Genomic DNA, 19,567 nt, shown 5'->3' with positions numbered 1-19,567 from the left:
ACTCTCATGTTAAATTGCAATCCCCAATGTTGCAAGTGGGAACTGGTGGGAGGTGTCTGGGTCAGGAGAGCAGATTCCTCATGGCTTGGTGCTGTTCCTCAGGATAGTGAGCAAGATCTGGTTGTTGTAAGATGTGGCACCTACCCCCACCTCCACCAACTCTCTCTCTTGCTCTTGCTTTCACCATGTGAAGTGCCTGCTCCCGCTTCAGCTTCTGCCGTGAGTAAAAGGCCATGAGGCCTCCCTAAGGCCTCCCCAGAAGCTGAGCAGATGCCAGTGCCATGCTTGTACAGCCTGCAGAACAGTGAGCCAATTAAGTCTCTTTCCTTATTAAATTACCTAGTCTTAGACACTTATTTTAGCAACACAGGAACAGCCTAATACAATATTAGACAATGCCCCTGCTACCCAGAACCCCATGAGCTCATCACCGAAGCCACTGAAGTGGCCTCCTTGCCTCCAAATACAATGTCTCTAACTCAGTCTCTAGCTCAGGAAGTCTTAAGGACATTTAAGGCTCTTTACACACAGTACTCAATGGAAAGGACTGTCAACGCTATGGAAGAGAATGCTGATAGAACATCATGAAAGTCTGGAAGGATTACACTATTGAAGACACTATCATTGTTACAGAAAAAGCCAGGAGAGCCATCAAGCCCAAAATAATAAATTCCTGCTGGAGAAACACTGTATGTAGATTTTGTGCCTGACTTTAAAAGACTTACAGAGCCAATCGAGGAATCTAAAAGGGACTGTGGATATGGCAAAAAAGGTAGGGGATGGAGGGTTTCAAGATATGAATCTTCGAGAAATTCAAGAGCTAATAGACACCACAACAGAAGACTTAACAGAAGACAACTTGATGGTGAGTGTTTCCAAACCAGTGCCAGATGACAGTGAGGACTATGGAGAAGAAGCAGTCCCAGAAAACAAACTGACATTAGACAACCTGGCAGAAGGGTTCAAATTATTCAACACTGATTTTGCCTTCTTCGACAACATGGACCCTCCTATGATATAGCACTGAAACTAAAGCAAAGCAGGGAAGAATTGGTACCATATAAAAACATTTTTAAGAAAATGAAAAAACAAGTCAGACAGAAATTACAATGTATTTCCATAAAGTTACACCAGTGTGGCGCCTCTCCTGCCTCCCCTTTCACCTCCTCCACCCACCCCAAGACAGCAAGACCAGCCCCTACTCTTTCTTCTCCTCTTCAGCCCATTCAACATGAAGGCAATGAGAATAAAAACCTTTATGATGATCCACTTCCATTTAATGAACAGTAAATATATTTTCTCTTATTTTCTTAATAAGATTTATCTCTTGTCTAGCTTACTTTATTGTAAGAATACAGCGTGTAACACATATAAATACAAAATACGTGTTAATCAACTATTTGTTATCAGTAAGGCTTCTGGTCAACAATAGGCTATTTGTAGTTAAGTTTGGGGGGAGTCAAAAGTTATACACAGAATTCCAATTTCCCCATGGGTGGGGTCGGCACCTGTAACCTCTACATTGTTCAAGGATCAACTCTAAACACAAACCTGTATATCTTCACAAGTCAAAAGTTGTGACACTTCACTGTCAATCAACGTGAAGGAGCCAACAGGAGGGCCATTCAGATCCTCAGCATTACGCGCTTCTAGGAGAAAGCCTTTAAATGGATGCCCTGACAAAGTAACTGAGAAAAAGACAAAAGGATTGGTTAAAAAGCTTAGCAATATCAAAAAGAAAATGTTTAGAGGTCGTACATTACAATTAGAATGAGGCGTACGTATGCAAAACTACTCCTGGAGAGAAAAGAGTCATCCTATAGGCAAAGAAGCTCCAAACTGTGTTCCATAAGATGTTCACTCTGTGAGCCATTCCGCAAAGAGAAAAGAAAAATAGGTGATGGTCCAGGGGCAGTCCATAAGGCTAAGTTAGTTTATACCTATTGGGTACTCTGCTTATCACCTGAGTGATGAAATAATCTGTACACCAAACCCTTGTGACATGAAATTTACCTATAAACAAACCTGCACATGTACCCCTGAACCCAAAATAAAAGTTTAAAAAAAAATGTTTACTTGACCTCATTAGAGGAAAACACATGAGGTGTTTTCTTTTGAATTCCAGTATTTAATACAGTGTCTGGCTCATAGTGACACTCAGTAAATTCTTACTGAATTTAAAAAAAAAAGAAAAACACTAGATGAAAGTAAATACTTGTTTCTTTGCTGCAAATGTCTTAGGGTATTTAATATCCTATTGTACAGTGTGAACTCTAAGGTATACTATATAATCACACAGAATATTCCAAACTTACTTTTCTATATACTCTCTATGTAACAGAGTACCTATCAACATTTTGCATTTCTAGAGTTGCAAAAAATAAAGTTTGCAAAATGCTGTTACAGATTTATCTTTAATAATCAGCCGACATTTTACCAGAGAAATTAGAGAATTATTCTTAAAATTATATGATGTTAAGAAGGACAAGGGTTTATATATTTTAAACAAGATAAAATAAACTTTATTTTTCTCTTCTCTTGAAGTAATAGCACAATTAATAAAAACAGTAAATAATGATAAAAACTTATTTTAAAGCCTGTTCTGGATGGGGAATACACAGACTACTTAAGTAATATAGTCATCTGGAACCAAAAATAAGAAGTATGATAGTATCTTACAAAAGAAAACAGATTTAAATGAAATAGTCAAAATCAAATAATAATAAAGATTCAATTAACAGTAAAAGAGTGAAATCCAAAATGTAAACAGTTAATCCCAGCCCAGTACCTTCAATCTGATCTCCTGGTCTGAATGTCATCTGACTCACGGAAATGTCATGAACAGGAACAGACTGTGGGCTATGACCATGTTCAGGAATCATTCCATGGCATGACTGTGTTACTTTTCCATTGGGATAATTAGCCACATAACTAATGTGCAACAGAAGTATGCAGGTACCAAGAGTAAATCCAGAAACTGCCATCTCAAAAAGAAGATTAAAAGCCCATTATTGTCATATATAATTAAAGTAAAATATAAAAGCTTTTACACCACAGGACTATAATTCTAGATAACTACTTGCTTTCTGTGTTAAACCAAACCATATTCTCAACATACCTGATAAAAAGAATGTGATATGTGAAGTTTCACCTGAATTTCAATCTCAGCTCTACAAATTACTGTGAGACTTTGGGCAAATCAAATCATTTAATCTTCCACTTCCTTACCTGAAAAATAAGGAAACAAAGACCCTCTTTTCAATGTTTTTTTTTTTTTTTTTTTAATTGAGACAGAGATCTCGCTCTGTTGCCCAAGCTGGAGTACAGTGGTGCAATCTCGGCTCACTGCAACCTCCATCTCCCAGGTTCAAGTGATTCTCCCGCCTCAGCCTCCCCAGTAGCTGGGAATACAGGCATGTGCCACCACACCTAGCTAATTTTTGTATTTTAGTAGAGACGGAGTTACACCAAGCTGGTCTCGTACTCTTAACCTTAGGTCATTCTCCCACCTTGGCCTCCGAAAGTTCTGGGATTACAGGCATGGGACACCGTGCCTGGCCCAATGTTGTTTAAATAAAAATGAAAATATAGCTCAAACTTTGACAAGGAAGATTATAAATAATAGCTTTCATTATTATCAATTGGAAATAATAAACTAGTCAATAAAAGCAAAAGGTTTTACTCTACCTCATCCTAGAAAGCTTAAAGAACAAAGAAGAAATGTTTCTTCTGGATTTAAATATCATCACCTAAATAAATCTATGATAAGACTTTTCCCAACTTCCTATTAAACTGATCATGATGACTGGATGGAAAATTTAATTTGCAATACTGAAAACTGAGGATAACAGAGAACCAATTGGTAGAGATAACATTTCTACTACCTGTAGCCCAGACACTTCTGAATTAAGAAACACAATTGTCAGCCCACACAATCTTCTTCCCTCCCACGGCTCCAATTTTCCTCTTACCATCTGGATAATAGAAAACCAGCTACTTTACCTCAGTCCCACCCTCTTGTAGCCCAGATGAGCCACTTTGCTTGATGCAAATCACAGGACTCAACAAGGCGGGAGGTGATGAGCAGTGACACGTTACATGGTAGTAAATAAAGTTAACACCATGGACAGGTTGCAGATGGGAAATGCCTAAGAGGCAGTTAATTATTTATAGAAAATGAGTTTTCTATATCATATATCTGGTCATAGACAAAAATAATAGCAGCCTTAGAATCACTAGAAAAAAATATTGTTTTTTCAGTTATGTCAATCAGGAGCAAATATTTAACTGCAGCCTAACTTGCTGGAGTTTTATCAGAGTCTACTTGACCTGGAGGAGGGGAAATACCCAATTCCTGCCCACATTAGCCATCCTGTTTCACCTAAGCGGGGAAAGAACCTTGAAGCGGTTGTGAGGTTCACACTTCAGGGGCATAAGCTCACTAAAAGACTGAGGTCCATTCACGGGGCTACAGAGAACAGTTCTCCTCCTCCCACTCCTTATCACCACACTATTAAAGGCCTATTTACAGCAGTTCCTTTTACCCAATGCAATCATGTCCAGTTATTAAGAACAAATTACAAGGCATACTGAAAGTCAGAAAACACAATTTGAAGAAACAGAGCAAGCCTCAGAACCAGACTTAGATATGATGGAGATGTTGGAATTATTAGACCAGGAATTTAAAACATTATGATTAAGATACTAAATGCTGTAATGGATAAAGTAGATGGCACATAGGAACAAATGCACAGAGATGGAAATTCTCAGAACCAAAAAGAAATGCTAGAGATCAAAAACGCTTTAAAAGAAGTGAAGTATGGGCTTATGGGTAGACTGGACATATCTGAGATAAGAATCTCTTAGCTTGAAGATATCTTAACAGAAAAATACCAAACTGAAAAGAAAAAGAAAAAAGACTGAAAAAAAGAGAACAGATCCAAGAACTGTGGAACTACAAAAGCTACAACATACATGGAATGGGAATTTCAGAAGGAGAAGAGGGAAGGAAACAGGAGAATTATTTGAAACAACAATGACTGAGAATTTCCCCCAAACTATTATCAGACACACAATACCAAGTGGGATAAACACACACACACACACACAAAATCCTACATCTAGGTGTATAGGATGGTTAATTTATATGTCAACTTGACTGGGCTGAGGGATGTTCTGATAGCTGATAAAATACTATTTCTGGAGTGTCTATGAGTGTATTTCTGAAAGAAGTTAGCATCTCAATCAGGAAACTGAGTAACAAAGATCACCTCACCAAAGTGGGTAGGATCATCTAATCCTTTGAGGGCCTAAATGGAAAAAAAAAGCAGAGGACGAGGGAATTACTCTTTCTTCTTGATCTGAGATATCCCTCTTCTCTTGCCCTCAGACATCAAGGCTCCTGGTCCTGGGGTCTTAAAACCATAGGACTTACACCAGCAATCCTTTCCCCAACCCAAGGCCCTCAGACCTGACCAGGAGGTACACTATGGGCTGACCTGGTTCTTAGGCCTTTGGGCTTACACTGAACTACCCCAGCAGCTTTCCTGGTTCTCCAGCTTGTAGACAACAGATTTTGAGACTCGTGGGCTTTCAGAATCACAAGTCAATTTCCATAATAAATATCTATAATAAATATAAATAAAATCTTATTTTAATCTGTCGCTTTGGAAAACCCTGATTAATATGGCATATCATTTTCAAACTACAGACATCTAAGTTTTTTTTTAAATCCTGAAAGAAGCCAGAGGAAAAAGATAGGAACAAAGATAAGAACTATATCTGACTTTTGCTCAGAAACCACACAAGCAAGAAGAGAGTAGGGTGACATATTTAAAGTGTTGAGAGAAAAAATGGGCACCATAGAATTCTATACCCCAAAAAATTATCTCTCAAAAGTGAAGAAGAAATATGAAGACTTTCTCAGACAAACAAAAATTGAGGGAATGTGTTGCCAGTAAGACCTATCTTGCAAGAAAAGTGAAAAGAAATTCTCAAGAGGAAAGGAAAACAATGAAGGTCAGAAATTCAGATCTACATAAAGAAAGAAGAGCATTGGAGAAGAAATAAGTGAAGGTAAAGTAAAAACGTTTTTCTTCCACTTAATCTAACATGAAAGTTTGTTTGAAATGGTAATACTTATAATTCTCTGTATATGCTTATGTATGCTTATTTTCATATGCTTTTATATCAGCAAAATAAATGACAAGATATAAGGGATAGTGAGATAGAGCAGGGACCTCTCTCTTAGGGACCTACCTCTCTCAGCCTTCATAGAATTAAAGAAAGGTAGGACCTTGCTCTGGACTAGACTTTGGCTTAAGGAAATGTTGTGATTGGTTTGATCTTCTATCCAGACCACTAAAACTTTCTCCATATCAACAATAAGGCTGTTTTGCCTTCTTATCATTCATATGTTCACTGGAGTAACCATTTTCTTCAAGAACTTTCTGTTTGCGTTTACAACTTGGCTGACTAGAACAAGAGGCCTAATTTTCAGCCAGTCTTGGCTTTTGGCATGCCTTCCTCACTAAGCTTAATCATTTCTAGCTTTTGATTGAAAGTGAAAGATATATGACTATTCCTTTCACTTGAACACTGACAGGCCATTACAGGGTTTTTTGTTTTTGTTTTTGTTTTGTTTTTTGAGACAGAGTCTGGCTCTGTCGCCCAGGCTGGGGTGCAGTGGCGCCATTTCAGGTCACTGCAAGCTCCACCTCCCAGGTTCACACCATTCTCCTGCCTCAGCCTCCCGAGTATCTGGGACTACAGGCGCCCGCCACCACGCCCGGCTAATATTTTTATATTTTTAGTAGAGACGGGGTTTCATCATGAGCCAGGATGGTCTCGATCTCCTGACCTCGTGATCCACTCACCTCAGCCTCCCAAAGTGCTGGGATTACAAGCGTGAGCCACCACGCCTGGCCTATAGGGTTCTTAATTGGCCCAATTTCTTTTTTTTTTTTTTTCTTTTTTTTTTTTTTTTGAGACGGAGTCTCGCTCTGTCGGCCAGGCTGGAGTGCAGTGGCCGGATCTCAGCTCACTGCAAGCTCCGCCTCCCGGGTTCACACCATTCTCCTGCCTCAGCCTCCCGAGTAGCTGGGATTACAGGCGCCTGCCACCGCGCCCGGCTAGTTTTTTGTATTTTTTAGTAGAGACGGGGTTTCACCATGTTAGCCAGGATGGTCTCGATCTCCCGACCTCGTGATCCGCCCGTCTCGGCCTCCCAAAGTGCCAGGATTACAGGCTTGAGCCACCGCGCCCGGCCGGCCCAATTTCAATATTGCTGTGCCTCAGGGAATAGGGAGGTCTGAGGAGGAGAGAGATTGGAGAACAGCCAGTTGGTAGAGCAGTCAGAAGATACACAGTTATCAATTAAATTTGCCATCTTATACAGGTGCAGTTTGTGTCTCTACAAAACAATAGAAACATCAAAGATCACTGATCACAGATCACCATAACAGATAAAAAGTTTATAAACTTACAAAAGTGTGGCCAAGCGTAGTGGCTCACACCTGTAATTCCAGCATTTTGGGAGGATCGCTTGAGCCCGGTAGTTCAAGACCAGCCTGGGCAATATAATGAGACCCCCATCTCTATTTTTTAATTAAAAATAAAAATAACAAATAATAAATAACAAAATAGAAATTTACCAAAATGTGACATAGGGACACAAAATGAGCATGTGCTGTTGGAAAAATGGTGCCGACAGACTTGCTCAATGAGGAGTTGTCACAAGCCTTCAATTTGTAGCCAGGCACAGGACAAGGGGGCTGGCCTCCAAACCCTGGGCTCAAAGGAACCTCACCCCTATTATCCCAACACTTTGAGAGGCTGGGGATGAAGGATCCCTTGAGTTCAGGAGTTCGAGACCAGCCTGGGCAACATGGTGAGACCTCATGTCTACAAAAAAATTTAAAAATTAGCTGGCTGTGGTGGCACATGCCTATGACCCCAGTCACTTAAGAGGCTGAGGCAGGAGGATCCTTTGAGCCCAAAAATTCAAGGTGGCAGTGAGCTATGATCACACCACTGCACTCCACCCTAGGTAGTAAAGCAAGACCTCTGTCTCAATTAAAAAAAAAAAAAAAAAGACAGGATGCGGTGGCTCATGCCTATAATCCCAGCACTTTGGGAGGGAACGGCAGGAAGATTGCTTGAGCCCAGGATTTCGAAACCAGCCTGGCTGGGCAACATAACAAGACCCTTTTTCTTTTTCTAATAATTTTATAATTTTTTTATAATTTAATTTTTTTAAAAAAAGACAAACCTTCAATTTGTAAAAAAATCACAATATCTGCAAAGCACAATAAAGTGAAGTGCCATAAAACAAGCTATCCCTGGCCGGGCACGGTGGCTTACGCCTGTAATCCCAGCACTTTGGGAGGCCGAGGAGGGTGGATCACGAGATCAAGAGATCGAGACCATCCTGGCTAACTGGTGAAACCCCGGATCTACTAAACAAATACAAAAAAATTAGCTGGGCCTTGTGAGTGGGCGCCTGTAGTCCCAGCTACTCAGGAGGCTGAGGCAAGAGAATGGCATGAACCCGGGAGGCGGAACTTGCAGTGAGCCTTGATCACGCCACTGCACTCCAGCCTGGGTGACAGAGCAAGACTCTGGAAAAAAAAAAAAAAAAAAAGAGCTGTCCCTCTATATCACTAATCACTTTAAATGTCAGTTGTCTAAATGTAGCAATTAAAAGACAGATTGTCAAAGTGGATCAGGAAGCAGAACCTATTATACGTTTTCTACAGGACACCCCACTTTAAATATAAAGACACATTTACTTTTAATAGATTAAAATGGATAGAGAAAGATATACTATGTTAACACTAATTTAAAGAAAGCAGGATTAGCTACATTAATTTCGGACAGCAGACTTCAAACCAAGGAAAGTTATCAGAGATAAAGAGAGCTTTACCTGATAATAAAAGGGTCAGTTCTCCAAGAAGACATAACAATCCTGAATGTGTATGCACCTAACAATAGAGCACCAAAATAAGTGAGGCAAAAACTAATAGAACTATATGGAGAAATAGATGAATCCACTATCAGAAATGGACAGATCCAAGCTGGGTACCGTGGCTCATGCCTATAATCCCAGCACTTTGCTAGGCCAAGGTGGGAAGATCACATGAGGCCAGGAGTTCGAGACCAGCCTGGGCAACATAATGTGACTGTCTGTAAAAACAAACAAACAAATAAATAAATAGTTGGGTGCAGTGGACTACACAAGTAGTCTCAAATACTCAAGAGACTTAGGAGGAAGGATGACTTGAACAGAGGAGTTCAAGGTTGCAGTAAGCTTTGGTCACACCACACCACTGCACTCCTGCCTGAGCAACAGAGAGTGAGACCTTATCTCAAAGACACACACAGAGAGAGAAAGAAATGCACAGATCCAGAAGGCAGAAAATCATTAAGGACATGGGTGAATTCAATAACATCAGTCAACTGGATATAATGGATATCTGTAGACTATTTCATCCAACAACAGAATACACATTCTTCTCAAGCTCACATGGAATGTTCACCAAGATAGACTACATTCTGGGACATAAGATACAACTTAATAAATTTAAGAGAATAAATTTGTGAGATGCAGCAAAAGCAGTGCTTAAGGGGAAATTTACAGCATTAAACGCATATATAATTACATAAACAAATCCCTCACTAAATTAAACTACAGGAATTCCTGTTAAACCCCAGATATTGTGCTGGGAGATACACACTTTAACCAGCCCTGCACCTAATGCCAGGAGCTACTAAGTAAACAGCATAGGGTCCAACAGTACTATATACCCCACTATTTAGCAAACATGAAAGCTGGGGAGAATTCTTTTCATTTAAGGAGGAATGAAAGAAACAAATGAAACAACCAAGAACTTCTGAAAAATATCTACAACATAAAAGGAGCTTAAGATTTCTCCGTGGAGAAAATAATAATAATAATAATAATAATAATAATAATAATGGTTGATTATTATAGGAAACAGAATATTTAAGGAAATAACTGCAGCCAGGTACAGTAGTTCACACCTATAATCCCAACACTTTCAGAGACAAAGGCAGGAGAATTGCTTGAAGCCAGGAGTTCGAGACCAGCCTGGGAACAAGTGAGACCCTGTCTCTCCAAAAATTAAAAAAAAAAAAAAATTAGCCAGGCACAGTGGCATGCCGATAGTCTCAGCTACTCAAGAGGCTGAGGTGGGAGGTGGGCTCCTTGAACCCAAGAGATCAAACCTGCAGTGAGCTATGACTGTGACACTGCACTCCAGCCTGGGGTTGGAGGGAGACAGAGAGAAAGGGAGGGAGGGACAAAGAGAGGGAGGAAAGGAAGGGCAGGAACATCACTATTTAATCGACTTCATCATTATTAAGAAGATTAAATGTAGTCATGTGCCACTTACCTAAAGAATGGTATAGTGAAAATAGTTACTTCAGTTTAACAAATATTTATTTGGCACTAACTTTCTGTCAGTGAAAATGGAAAAAAAAAAAAAAAAAAAAACTTGATATCCAGTCTCTGCTATGCACTAAACAGCTGAACAGCATCAACCAAGTCACTAAATCTGTTTCATCAGTTGGAAATACACCAAGTGAACCAGAAGAAATTCAAGGCCACCTTCAATTCTACTATTGTATGATTTTAGAAAAGCAAAGTGGAAAAGCATATTGGGAATTATTTGAGCAAGAAGTATAAGACAAAAAAGGGAAGTGACTAAGACACCACCACCCATCATCAATTAGGAAAATGTAACAAGGTCAGAGAGGAACCTGTACAATGGTAACTTCTTTGTCCTCTGTCAAACGCTGACTGTTCAAGGTAAAGTTCTATTTTCATTATAATAGCTAATTATGGTTTTCCAGTTAATGTTTTAAAGTACAACTATTTTTCAAACGGATACATTAATTCATTAGCCAACCTATACTGACAGATCACATAATTATGATAGAATAGGAGTTAGTCATGGAAACATTTAACTTAAAATTATAGATTGTCAACTATGAGCTATTACATTATGAAATCATCCTTTAAGCACAGAAAGGACTCCTACCAATTATGTATGATTTTCTTAAATTAATATTCACATTCTATTGTCTATACAAAATAGAAGATAAAAAAAAAAAAAGATTTATTTTGTCCACCCAAGACAGAGAGAGATCTATTATTTTAGAAGACTAAAAGAGCAGTTATCCTGATTCTCTAACTAAAATATTCCCAAACCTGATGAGATTTGTACAGTTTTCTTTCTTACCTGAAAGACAAGTGCTTAGTAAAAGGGTATAATGACTGCTTACACCATGTTCTACATATATCTCACATAAAGATAAAACCTCAAAGCAAGTATATTTTTTATTATGTAAATACAAAATTCTTGTACTTAGATGAAAATGTAATTATTATTTGATTGTGGGCCACAGGAGCAAGTGATGTTAAACATGAGAATATATTTATTACAAAGTAAAAATTCAGACAAAACTAGAATTCAATCAAAAATATTTAGATGTAGGAAAGTCATTGGAAAAAGGAGTATGTGTTAACAAAAGACTTTTTAAAATAAATTGGTCATTAAACGTCTTAGTATTGTGCAACTCTAAGAACATGTGAGAATAAGAAAAAAGGAGGAAAACAATCTTTTAAAACCATGTCAGATGATTAAGGTAGCAAATAGTGAATCATGTCTAGTTATATTGCATTCAGGTTCTAGCTCTTGTTAGTCATTTATTTTAAATTAAAGCATCAAAGGAGTTCAAAAGTTGACATGCATACAAAAAAACTGTGGGAACTCAGCCCAGTTACACCCACCCTACATTACGTAAGATATGAGTGAAGCATGTACTGAGTCTTAATTAATGCATAGGTATGAAGCAGCAAGGAATTCTTAATTATGAAGAATGAGATGCAAAAAAGCAAAAACTTAGCCAAAATAATTCACTATAAAATATCTACATAATTTGGAAAAGGGTGTCTTTTTTTTTTTTTTTGCAATATATAGTGGTTTTAATTTGTGTTTACTACATCCAAAGTAAGAAATATTTTTACATTATAGCCCAACAAACATTTCATGAAACATTATTTACCTTTACTACATGTTATAGATGTATATGTTTCCTATTTCTTCCTTTTTTGTTTTATGCTGGTTACACCCTACTGCATTATTTCACAATCTACCAATGGATCTTAACCTGCAATCTGATGAACATTACTTTATGGCATGCATAGACCATTAAGTTTCAGCCTTGAATCAAATTATAAATTAGGAGTATCAAGAATTTCAGTAAAAAAGAAAAGTTCTCAGAATCAAAGGAACAAACAGGCTAAGCAACAGAGAAAATTTTTGGAGATAGGAGCTGGATTTATCCAAAGGAAAATGCCTTATTCTCACTTCATTCCACTTGTGAGCCTGAACAAAAAGTATAAATAAGGCTCATATATTAGCATTCTCACAGTAATCTTCTGTATGATAAAGGTTGTTGTTTAGCTACCCATAATATAAAAATGCAGCAATCCTTAAGTCACTTGGAAGCTCCTTTCAGAATTTCCATTGGTTGCATTCTTGTTTTTTTCTTCCATCAAGTACATTCTACAATGTTTAAGGTAAATAACCACTTCCTACTAAATACTGTTTTCATTTTATTTTATTATGAGAATTACAATGGCATTATTTGCTTTTATTTTGGCACAAGTGCAATACATTTTAATTAATTTATGTCTTAAACATGCTTTTATTTCTAGGCTTTTGGCCTGAAAACAGAACCGCCATTTATAATATTTGGAAACCAAAAAGTTGTGGGGAAAAGAAAGATCAGCTTGTTACCGTGTCTATATAGAAGGAAGTAGACATAAGAGACTCCATTTAGTTCTGTATTTGAGATGCTGTTAATCTGTGACCCTACCCCCAACTTTGTCCTTGCAAGAGACATGTGCGAAGGTGATTTAAGGTTAAAAGGATATTGGGCTGTGCAGGATGTGTCTTTGTTAAACAAGTACCTGAAAGAAGCTTGACGGTTAAAAATCCTGCCCCTCCCTGAGATTGGAACATCTCCGGGTAATACCCATTGTGTGTCTTGTTTACTGAGTAAGGAGAAAACACATTTAGGAATAAGGTGGGACTTGCTGGAGCAATACTGCTAAAAGGTTTATGGAGATGTCGCATATACATCTCAAGGCACAGCATTTTCCTTTAAACTTATTCATGTTACAAGGATTTGTTCATATGTCTTACTGCCGATTTCCTCCCTACAATAATCCTATTGTCCAGCCACTCCCTTATCCTTTTAATGATAAAGATAATTCTCAATAAATACTAAGGGAACTCAGAGGCCGGTGCCAGTGTGGGTCCTCTGAAAACACAGCACTGGTCCCCTGGGTCCCGCTTTTCTTTCTCTATACTTTGTCTCTGTGTATTATTTCCTTTTCTCAAGTCTCTCGTCCCACCTAACGAGAAGCACCCACAGGTGTGGAGGGGCAGGCCACCCCTTCAAAAAGTATCTATGACAGGTTTTAATCAACTTAGAAATTTATTTTGCCAGGCTAAGGACAATACCTGGGAGAAAAAAAAAAAAAAGAAACACAGAATCACAGAAACAGTCTATTGTAGGCCGGGTGCGGTGGCTCAAGCCTGTAATCCCAGCACTTTGGGAGGCCAAGACGGGCGGATCACGGGGTCAGGAGATCAAGACCATCCTGGCTAACATGGTGAAACCCCATCTCTACTAAAAAATACAAAAAACTAGTCGGGCGAGGTGGCGGGCGCCTGTAGTCCCAGCTAATGTAGTCCCAGCTACTCGGGAGGCTGAGGCAGGAGAATGGCGCAAACCTGGAAGGTGGAGCTTGCAGTGAGCTGAGATCCGGCCACTGCACTCCAGCCTGGGAGACGGAGCGAGACTCTGTCTCAAAAAAAAAAAAGAAACAGTCTATTGTCTGTGCCTTTCTCCCAGGATGACTTTGAGGACTTCAATGTATAAAGGGGAAAAGTGGGCTGGAGGGGAAAGAGGAACTTGTCATTCACATGTTCCAAGACAAAATGAGCAGGTACGGGAATAGTCAAGTATGTATTGGCTTATGCTCAGTAAGCTGGCACAGATAAGGTAGCTACCTGTGGAGATATCTAACCTTTTATCTGTAGCTCTCTGCTTTGAAACAAAAGGAAAGGCAGTTGCTTGCATGACTCAGCTTTCAGCTTAATTTCTTACTCTTGGCATAATGAACTGAGGTTAAGATTTTGTTTTTCTTTCACATATTGCTTCTATTAGAAAATGAACTTGAAATTCCAAACTGAGTTAGAAACTAATCTGGTGTTGCAGGAAGCCAGGGACCCTAAATGCAGGGACAAGCCAGGGTCATGGCAGAGGAACATAAATTGTGAAGATTTCATTTTAATATGGATATTTATCAGTTCCCAAATAATACTTTTATAATTTCTTACAGCTGTCTTTAATCTCTTAATCCTGTTATCTTCGTAAGCTGAGGATGTATGTCACCTCAGGACCACTGTGATAATTGTGTTAACTGTACAAATTGATTGTAAAACATGTGTGTTTGAACAATATGAAATCAGTGCACCTTGAAAAAGAACAGAATAACAGCGATTTTTAGGGAACAAGGGAAGACAACCATAAGGTCTGACTGCCTGTGGGGTCAGGCAAAAAGAGCCAGATTTTTCTTCTTGCAGAGAGCCTATACACAGATGTGCAAGTAGGGAAGATATAGCTAAACTCTTTTCCTAGCAAGGAATATTAATATTAATACCCTGGGAAAGGAATACATTCCTGGGGGGAGGTCTATAAATGGCCACTCTGGGAATGTCTGTTTTATGTGGTTGAGATAAGGACTGAGATATGCCCTGGTCTCCTGCAGTACCCTCAGGCTTACTAGGGTGGGGAAACTCTCCACCCTGGTAAATTTGTGGTCAGACCAGTTCTCTGCTCTCGAACCCTGTTTTCTGTTGTTTAAGATGTTTATCAAGACAATACTGCACTGCTGAACATAGATCCTTATCAGTAGTTCTGCTTTTGCCCTTTGTCCTGTTCCCTCAGAAGCATGTGATCTTTGTTAGACCCTTATTAATAGTTCCGCTTTTTGCCCTTTGAAGCATGTGATCTTTGTGCCTACTCCCTGTTCTTACACCCCCTCCCATTTTGAAACCCTTAATGAAAACTTGCTGGTTTTGAGACTCAGGCAGGCATCACGGTCCTTCAGATATGTGAGGTCACCCCCGGCAGCCCAGCTGTAAAATTCCTTTATACTGTCTCTCTTTATTTCTCAGCCGGCCGACACTTATAGAAAATAGAAAGAACCTATGTTGAAATATTGGGGGTGGGTTCCCCCAATAATCTGGGGACAGTGTAAATTTGTTAGCTCAGCATTTCATCTAGGATTTGGGGCAAACCTAGTGAGCTTAGCATTGTCACCAAAAGCCTAGACTGGGGATAGAGGTGGAAATAGGTATTCACCTGTTGAGTAGCAGAGTTAGGTAGGAAGACTTTTAGAAAAATAGGTAAAACCACAGAAGGATAAGGAGATTGATAGAGTCACCTTCTCTCTAAACAGGGAATAGTGATGAAGAGTGAAAAGAACATGGCTATTGCAGTTAGATTTTGGTTCAAATCCTAAGTATGCATGATTTAAGGTATATTCCTTAACCTCAGTTTCCTTATCTCTAATATGAAGAGAAATCTGCTGCTTATAAGGATTCCATCAGATGTGGTCTTTAACTGCCAGGTCATCACCAAGTGTTCATTTCTTTTCCTCTTTCTCTATGTCTCCTTTCCTTCAACTCTACAATAAAACTACAATCCTTTTCTTTCCCTTTGTCCCAAAAATTTTATTGCTGTCTGTATATATCTTGTGCTTAGTCTTAACTTGCTGACTAAGTTGACTTTGATAGCTGAATCTCAAAATTATAGGGAAATTGAAAAATAGGTCAAGTATTTCCACTTCCCCAGATAAAAATGTTTCAGACTCCAGACTCCATTTTCACAGAAGGAAGTGAAGAAAAAATGATTTTTTTAATTAACAACCAGAGTTACGACATTTTCAGAGAAGGTTCTAAAAGACAAAGGGCGTAAAAGTGGCACATTCAATACCAGTTTAAGATCTGTCAGATCTGACAACTTAAGATGGTAGGAAAGACTTCTTTTCTTTTTTCTTTTCTTTTTTTTTTTTTTTTTGAGACGGAGTCTCACTCTGTCACCCAGGCTGCAGTACCATGGTGTGATCTCAGTTCAATGCAATCTCTGCCTCCCGGGTTCAAGCAATTCTCCTGCCTCAGCCTCCCAAGTAGCTGGGATTACAGGCACCTGCCACCATGCATGGCTAATTTTTGTATTTTTAGTAGAGACGGGGTTTCACCATGTTGGCCAGGCTGGTCTTGAACTCCTGACCTCAGGTGATACACCTGCCTCGGCCTCCCAAAGTGCTGGGATTATAGGAATGAGCCACCATGCCTGGTCAGTAGGAAAGACTTCTGAAAAATATTTTAGAGTTTGAGTGAAAGTAAGACAAAGTAAGGGGAAAGGAAGAAAAAAACACTGGAAAAAAAAATAATTTGAAACTCTACAATCTAATCTTAGTTTCTCTGATCACAGCACCATCAGCAAGTAATCTTTCAATTTTCTTTTAAATTTTGTTTTGGGGGGGTGGGGGGAGGGTCTTATCTCACTCTAGCACCCAGGATAGAGAGCAGCGGTGCGATCTCTCAGCTCACTACAACCTCCACGTATCAGACTCAAGCAATCCTCCCACCTCACCCTCTGGAGTAGCTGGGATCACAGGTGCATATCACCATGCCCAGCTAATTTTTAAATTTTTTTGTAGAGACAGGGTCTCACTATGTCATCCAGGCTGGTCTTGATCTGGGCTCAAGCAATCCTCCCGCTTGGCCTCCCAAAGTCTTAGGATTACAGACATAAGCCACCTCACCTGACCAATTTTTCCATTTTCTTTATTAATTTTCTGGAAAAATGATTGTAAACAAATATCTTATTACACGATATACAAGTTTCATTTGAATCACTCCATGTAGCCCTCACAATAATTCTTTCCTTAAAATAAAATTCATTGCTAAGTGGAATGGCCCCTTCTCTAAAGACCCAAAAGTAAGAGATAAAACAATAGCAAATACTATTAACCTATAATTTAATAATGTTACTATTTATTAAGTGCCTGCTCTATTCCAGTCATCACAGTCCTGTTTTACATGTATGAATGCTAATCGTTGGAAGAAACATACAAGAGTTTTTGTTGTTGTTGTTGTTGTTGTTTTTTACTGGTATGGAAACCGAAGCTCATAGAGCTTATAAAAAAAATAGTGCCTACGATCACACTGGGACAGGAATTTTAAAACTGCATTTCATTATAATAATTCAGAGGTATGGAAGAAATAATAGTAGAAGAGTTAACAATTACTAAGGGCTTACAACATATTAGACATCATGTCAAGGACTTAGTATGCATTCCTCACAACCTAACAAAACCATCTTTTAAAAATTATTGGATGTGGCGGTGCACACCTGTAATCCCAGCTACTTCTCCAACCTAACAAAACCATCTTTTAAAAGGTCTTTGTTTTCAATAAGCTGATAGATCAATTTAAGCCCCCCACTTCAGTTCTATCCCAGTATAATACTCAAATCTTACCACTTTTTTACAAACTCAGAACTGGCTGGGCGCGGTGGCTCAGGCCTGTAATCCCAGCACTTTGGCAGGCCGAGGGCTGATGACTTGACCTTGGGAGTTCAAAACCAGACTGACCAACATGGAGAAACCCCCTCTCTACTAAAAATACAAAATTAGCCGGGTGTGGTGGTGCCTGCCTGTAATCCCAGCTACTCAGGAGGCTGAGGCAGGAGAATTGCTTGAACCAGGGAGGCAGAGGTTGCAGTGAGCCGAAATCCCGCCGTTACACTCCAGCCTGGGCAACAAGAGCAACACTCCGTCTAAAAACTAAATAAATAAATAGGCCGGGCGCGGTGGCTCACGCCTGTAATCCCAGCACTTTGGGAGGCCGAGAAGGGCAGATCAGGAGATCAGGAGATTGAGACCATCCTGGCTAACACAGTGAAGCCCCGTCTCTACTAAAAATACAAAAAATTAGCCAGGCGTGGTGGCGGGCGCCTGTAATCCCAGCTACTCGGGAAACTGAGGCAGAAGAATGGCGTGAACCCGGGAGGCAGAGCTTGCAGTGAGCCGAGATCGCGCCACTGCACTCCAGCCTGGGCGACAGAGCCAGACTCCGTCTCAAAAATAAACAAATAAATAAATAAAATTAAAATACAGAAGCAAATGAAAATATCTGAACTGAAAAGTTTAGCTATATTAAGAAATATTCCTAATAGCACATTTACAATTTGAAAAATCCCCTTTCCCCTTTAGGGCAGCAAGACAAGCACACACAAAGGTAAGTGCAGAGATAACACCTTGCCACCCTGGAGTCTTTCTGAAATTTGAACGACGCACCAGGGTTAGGGAGTTGGGGGGTAAGGGGACTAAAAGTTCTAGATAAAAAGACACTTTAAAAACCAAATAAGGCTCTAAGTAACCCTGATATAGGTAACCATGCCATTAGCTTGAAATATGAAGAAGAGTTCCCATAGTCTTAAAATTAAAAACAAAAAACTCCTGCAAGAATAAAGTCCATGATTTTCAGGATCCCAAACACTTCTCTACTTTTAACCACCCATTTCTTGGAATTAAAGCTTGTTAGTCAAAGTCATGGGACATAATAACCTAACTCGTTAGTGAACACTCATTAGCTCAATTCAAGCTCCAGAACATAGTTTGGGAATAGAGCACCCGTTCTGCCTGGCCGACTGCCCTGGTCAGCACAGGCGCTGGCTCTCCAGTCTGTAGCTAAGCTGGATTTGATTTTTAACGCTTCGCAAAGAGCTCTGAATTTAAGGAAAAAGACGTGACACTTACCTTGAGAAGCGAAGGCAGCCTAACCAACTTCCGGTTTTGTTACAACTTGTATCACATTTCAGCAGCTGGGTGGAGCCAGTTAAGCCGTAAGCCAAAAGGGAACCTTTCCCAAACTAAGCTACAGAACTGGATTTGCAAGATCAGTGCTAGTTTTAGGACTCCATTTCTGAGAATTTAGAATACTGTTTTACACAAAGGGACACTATTTGCCAACTAGTACTTATTTTGCCACAAAATTATAATTTTTGTCTTTCATTGCAAAACTATTTGAAAATACCTGTCCTATAATAGTGCTAAGCAAAAGCAAATTAACTTTTAAAAAGTGGGAAAAGCTCAGAATGCATAGAACTGAAACCTTTCTGAAGTGTGAATGATATAATGCAAAAGAAACCTTTTATTTTGCAAATTACGCCCTGAAATTTAGGAGTTTTGTTTTGTTTCTTTTTAAGCCTTTAATCTGTTTCACAAGACTCTTTTGCAAAAGAACAATTTTAGGGCTGGGAAAAGACAATGGAATTGAATTTTTAAAATTTTTTTAATTTTTTTATTTTGTTCTTTGTTTTCCTGTTTTTTACTTTGTTTCTTCTCTTTCATGTAATTGAAAATATTAAACATTCCATTTCAGACCTTGAGTGACAT

General features: G+C 39.1%; 1 protein-coding gene across 1 annotated transcript in view; it reads right to left on the bottom strand.

Moving 5' to 3' along the window:
• Positions 1-18,953, bottom strand: part of FRRS1 (ferric chelate reductase 1) — a 60,449-nt gene extending 41,496 nt beyond the window's left edge. The window contains exons 1-4 of the mRNA XM_023191315.1: positions 18,929-18,953; positions 3,119-3,228; positions 2,789-2,984; positions 1,552-1,688 (exon numbers count right to left, since the gene is read on the bottom strand). Of these exons, the coding sequence (XP_023047083.1) occupies positions 1,552-1,688; positions 2,789-2,984 (333 nt within the window). The 5' untranslated portion in view covers positions 3,119-3,228; positions 18,929-18,953. The remainder of the gene's footprint in view (positions 1-1,551; positions 1,689-2,788; positions 2,985-3,118; positions 3,229-18,928) is intronic.
• Between the last annotated feature and the right edge of the window lie 614 nt (positions 18,954-19,567).

Source organism: Piliocolobus tephrosceles, chromosome 1 (assembly GCF_002776525.5).
Source record: "Piliocolobus tephrosceles isolate RC106 chromosome 1, ASM277652v3, whole genome shotgun sequence".
Lineage (NCBI taxonomy): Eukaryota > Metazoa > Chordata > Mammalia > Primates > Cercopithecidae > Piliocolobus > Piliocolobus tephrosceles.
The sequence above is the reverse complement of the archived record's forward strand: the minus strand, read 5'-3'. Positions and strand labels throughout refer to the sequence as shown.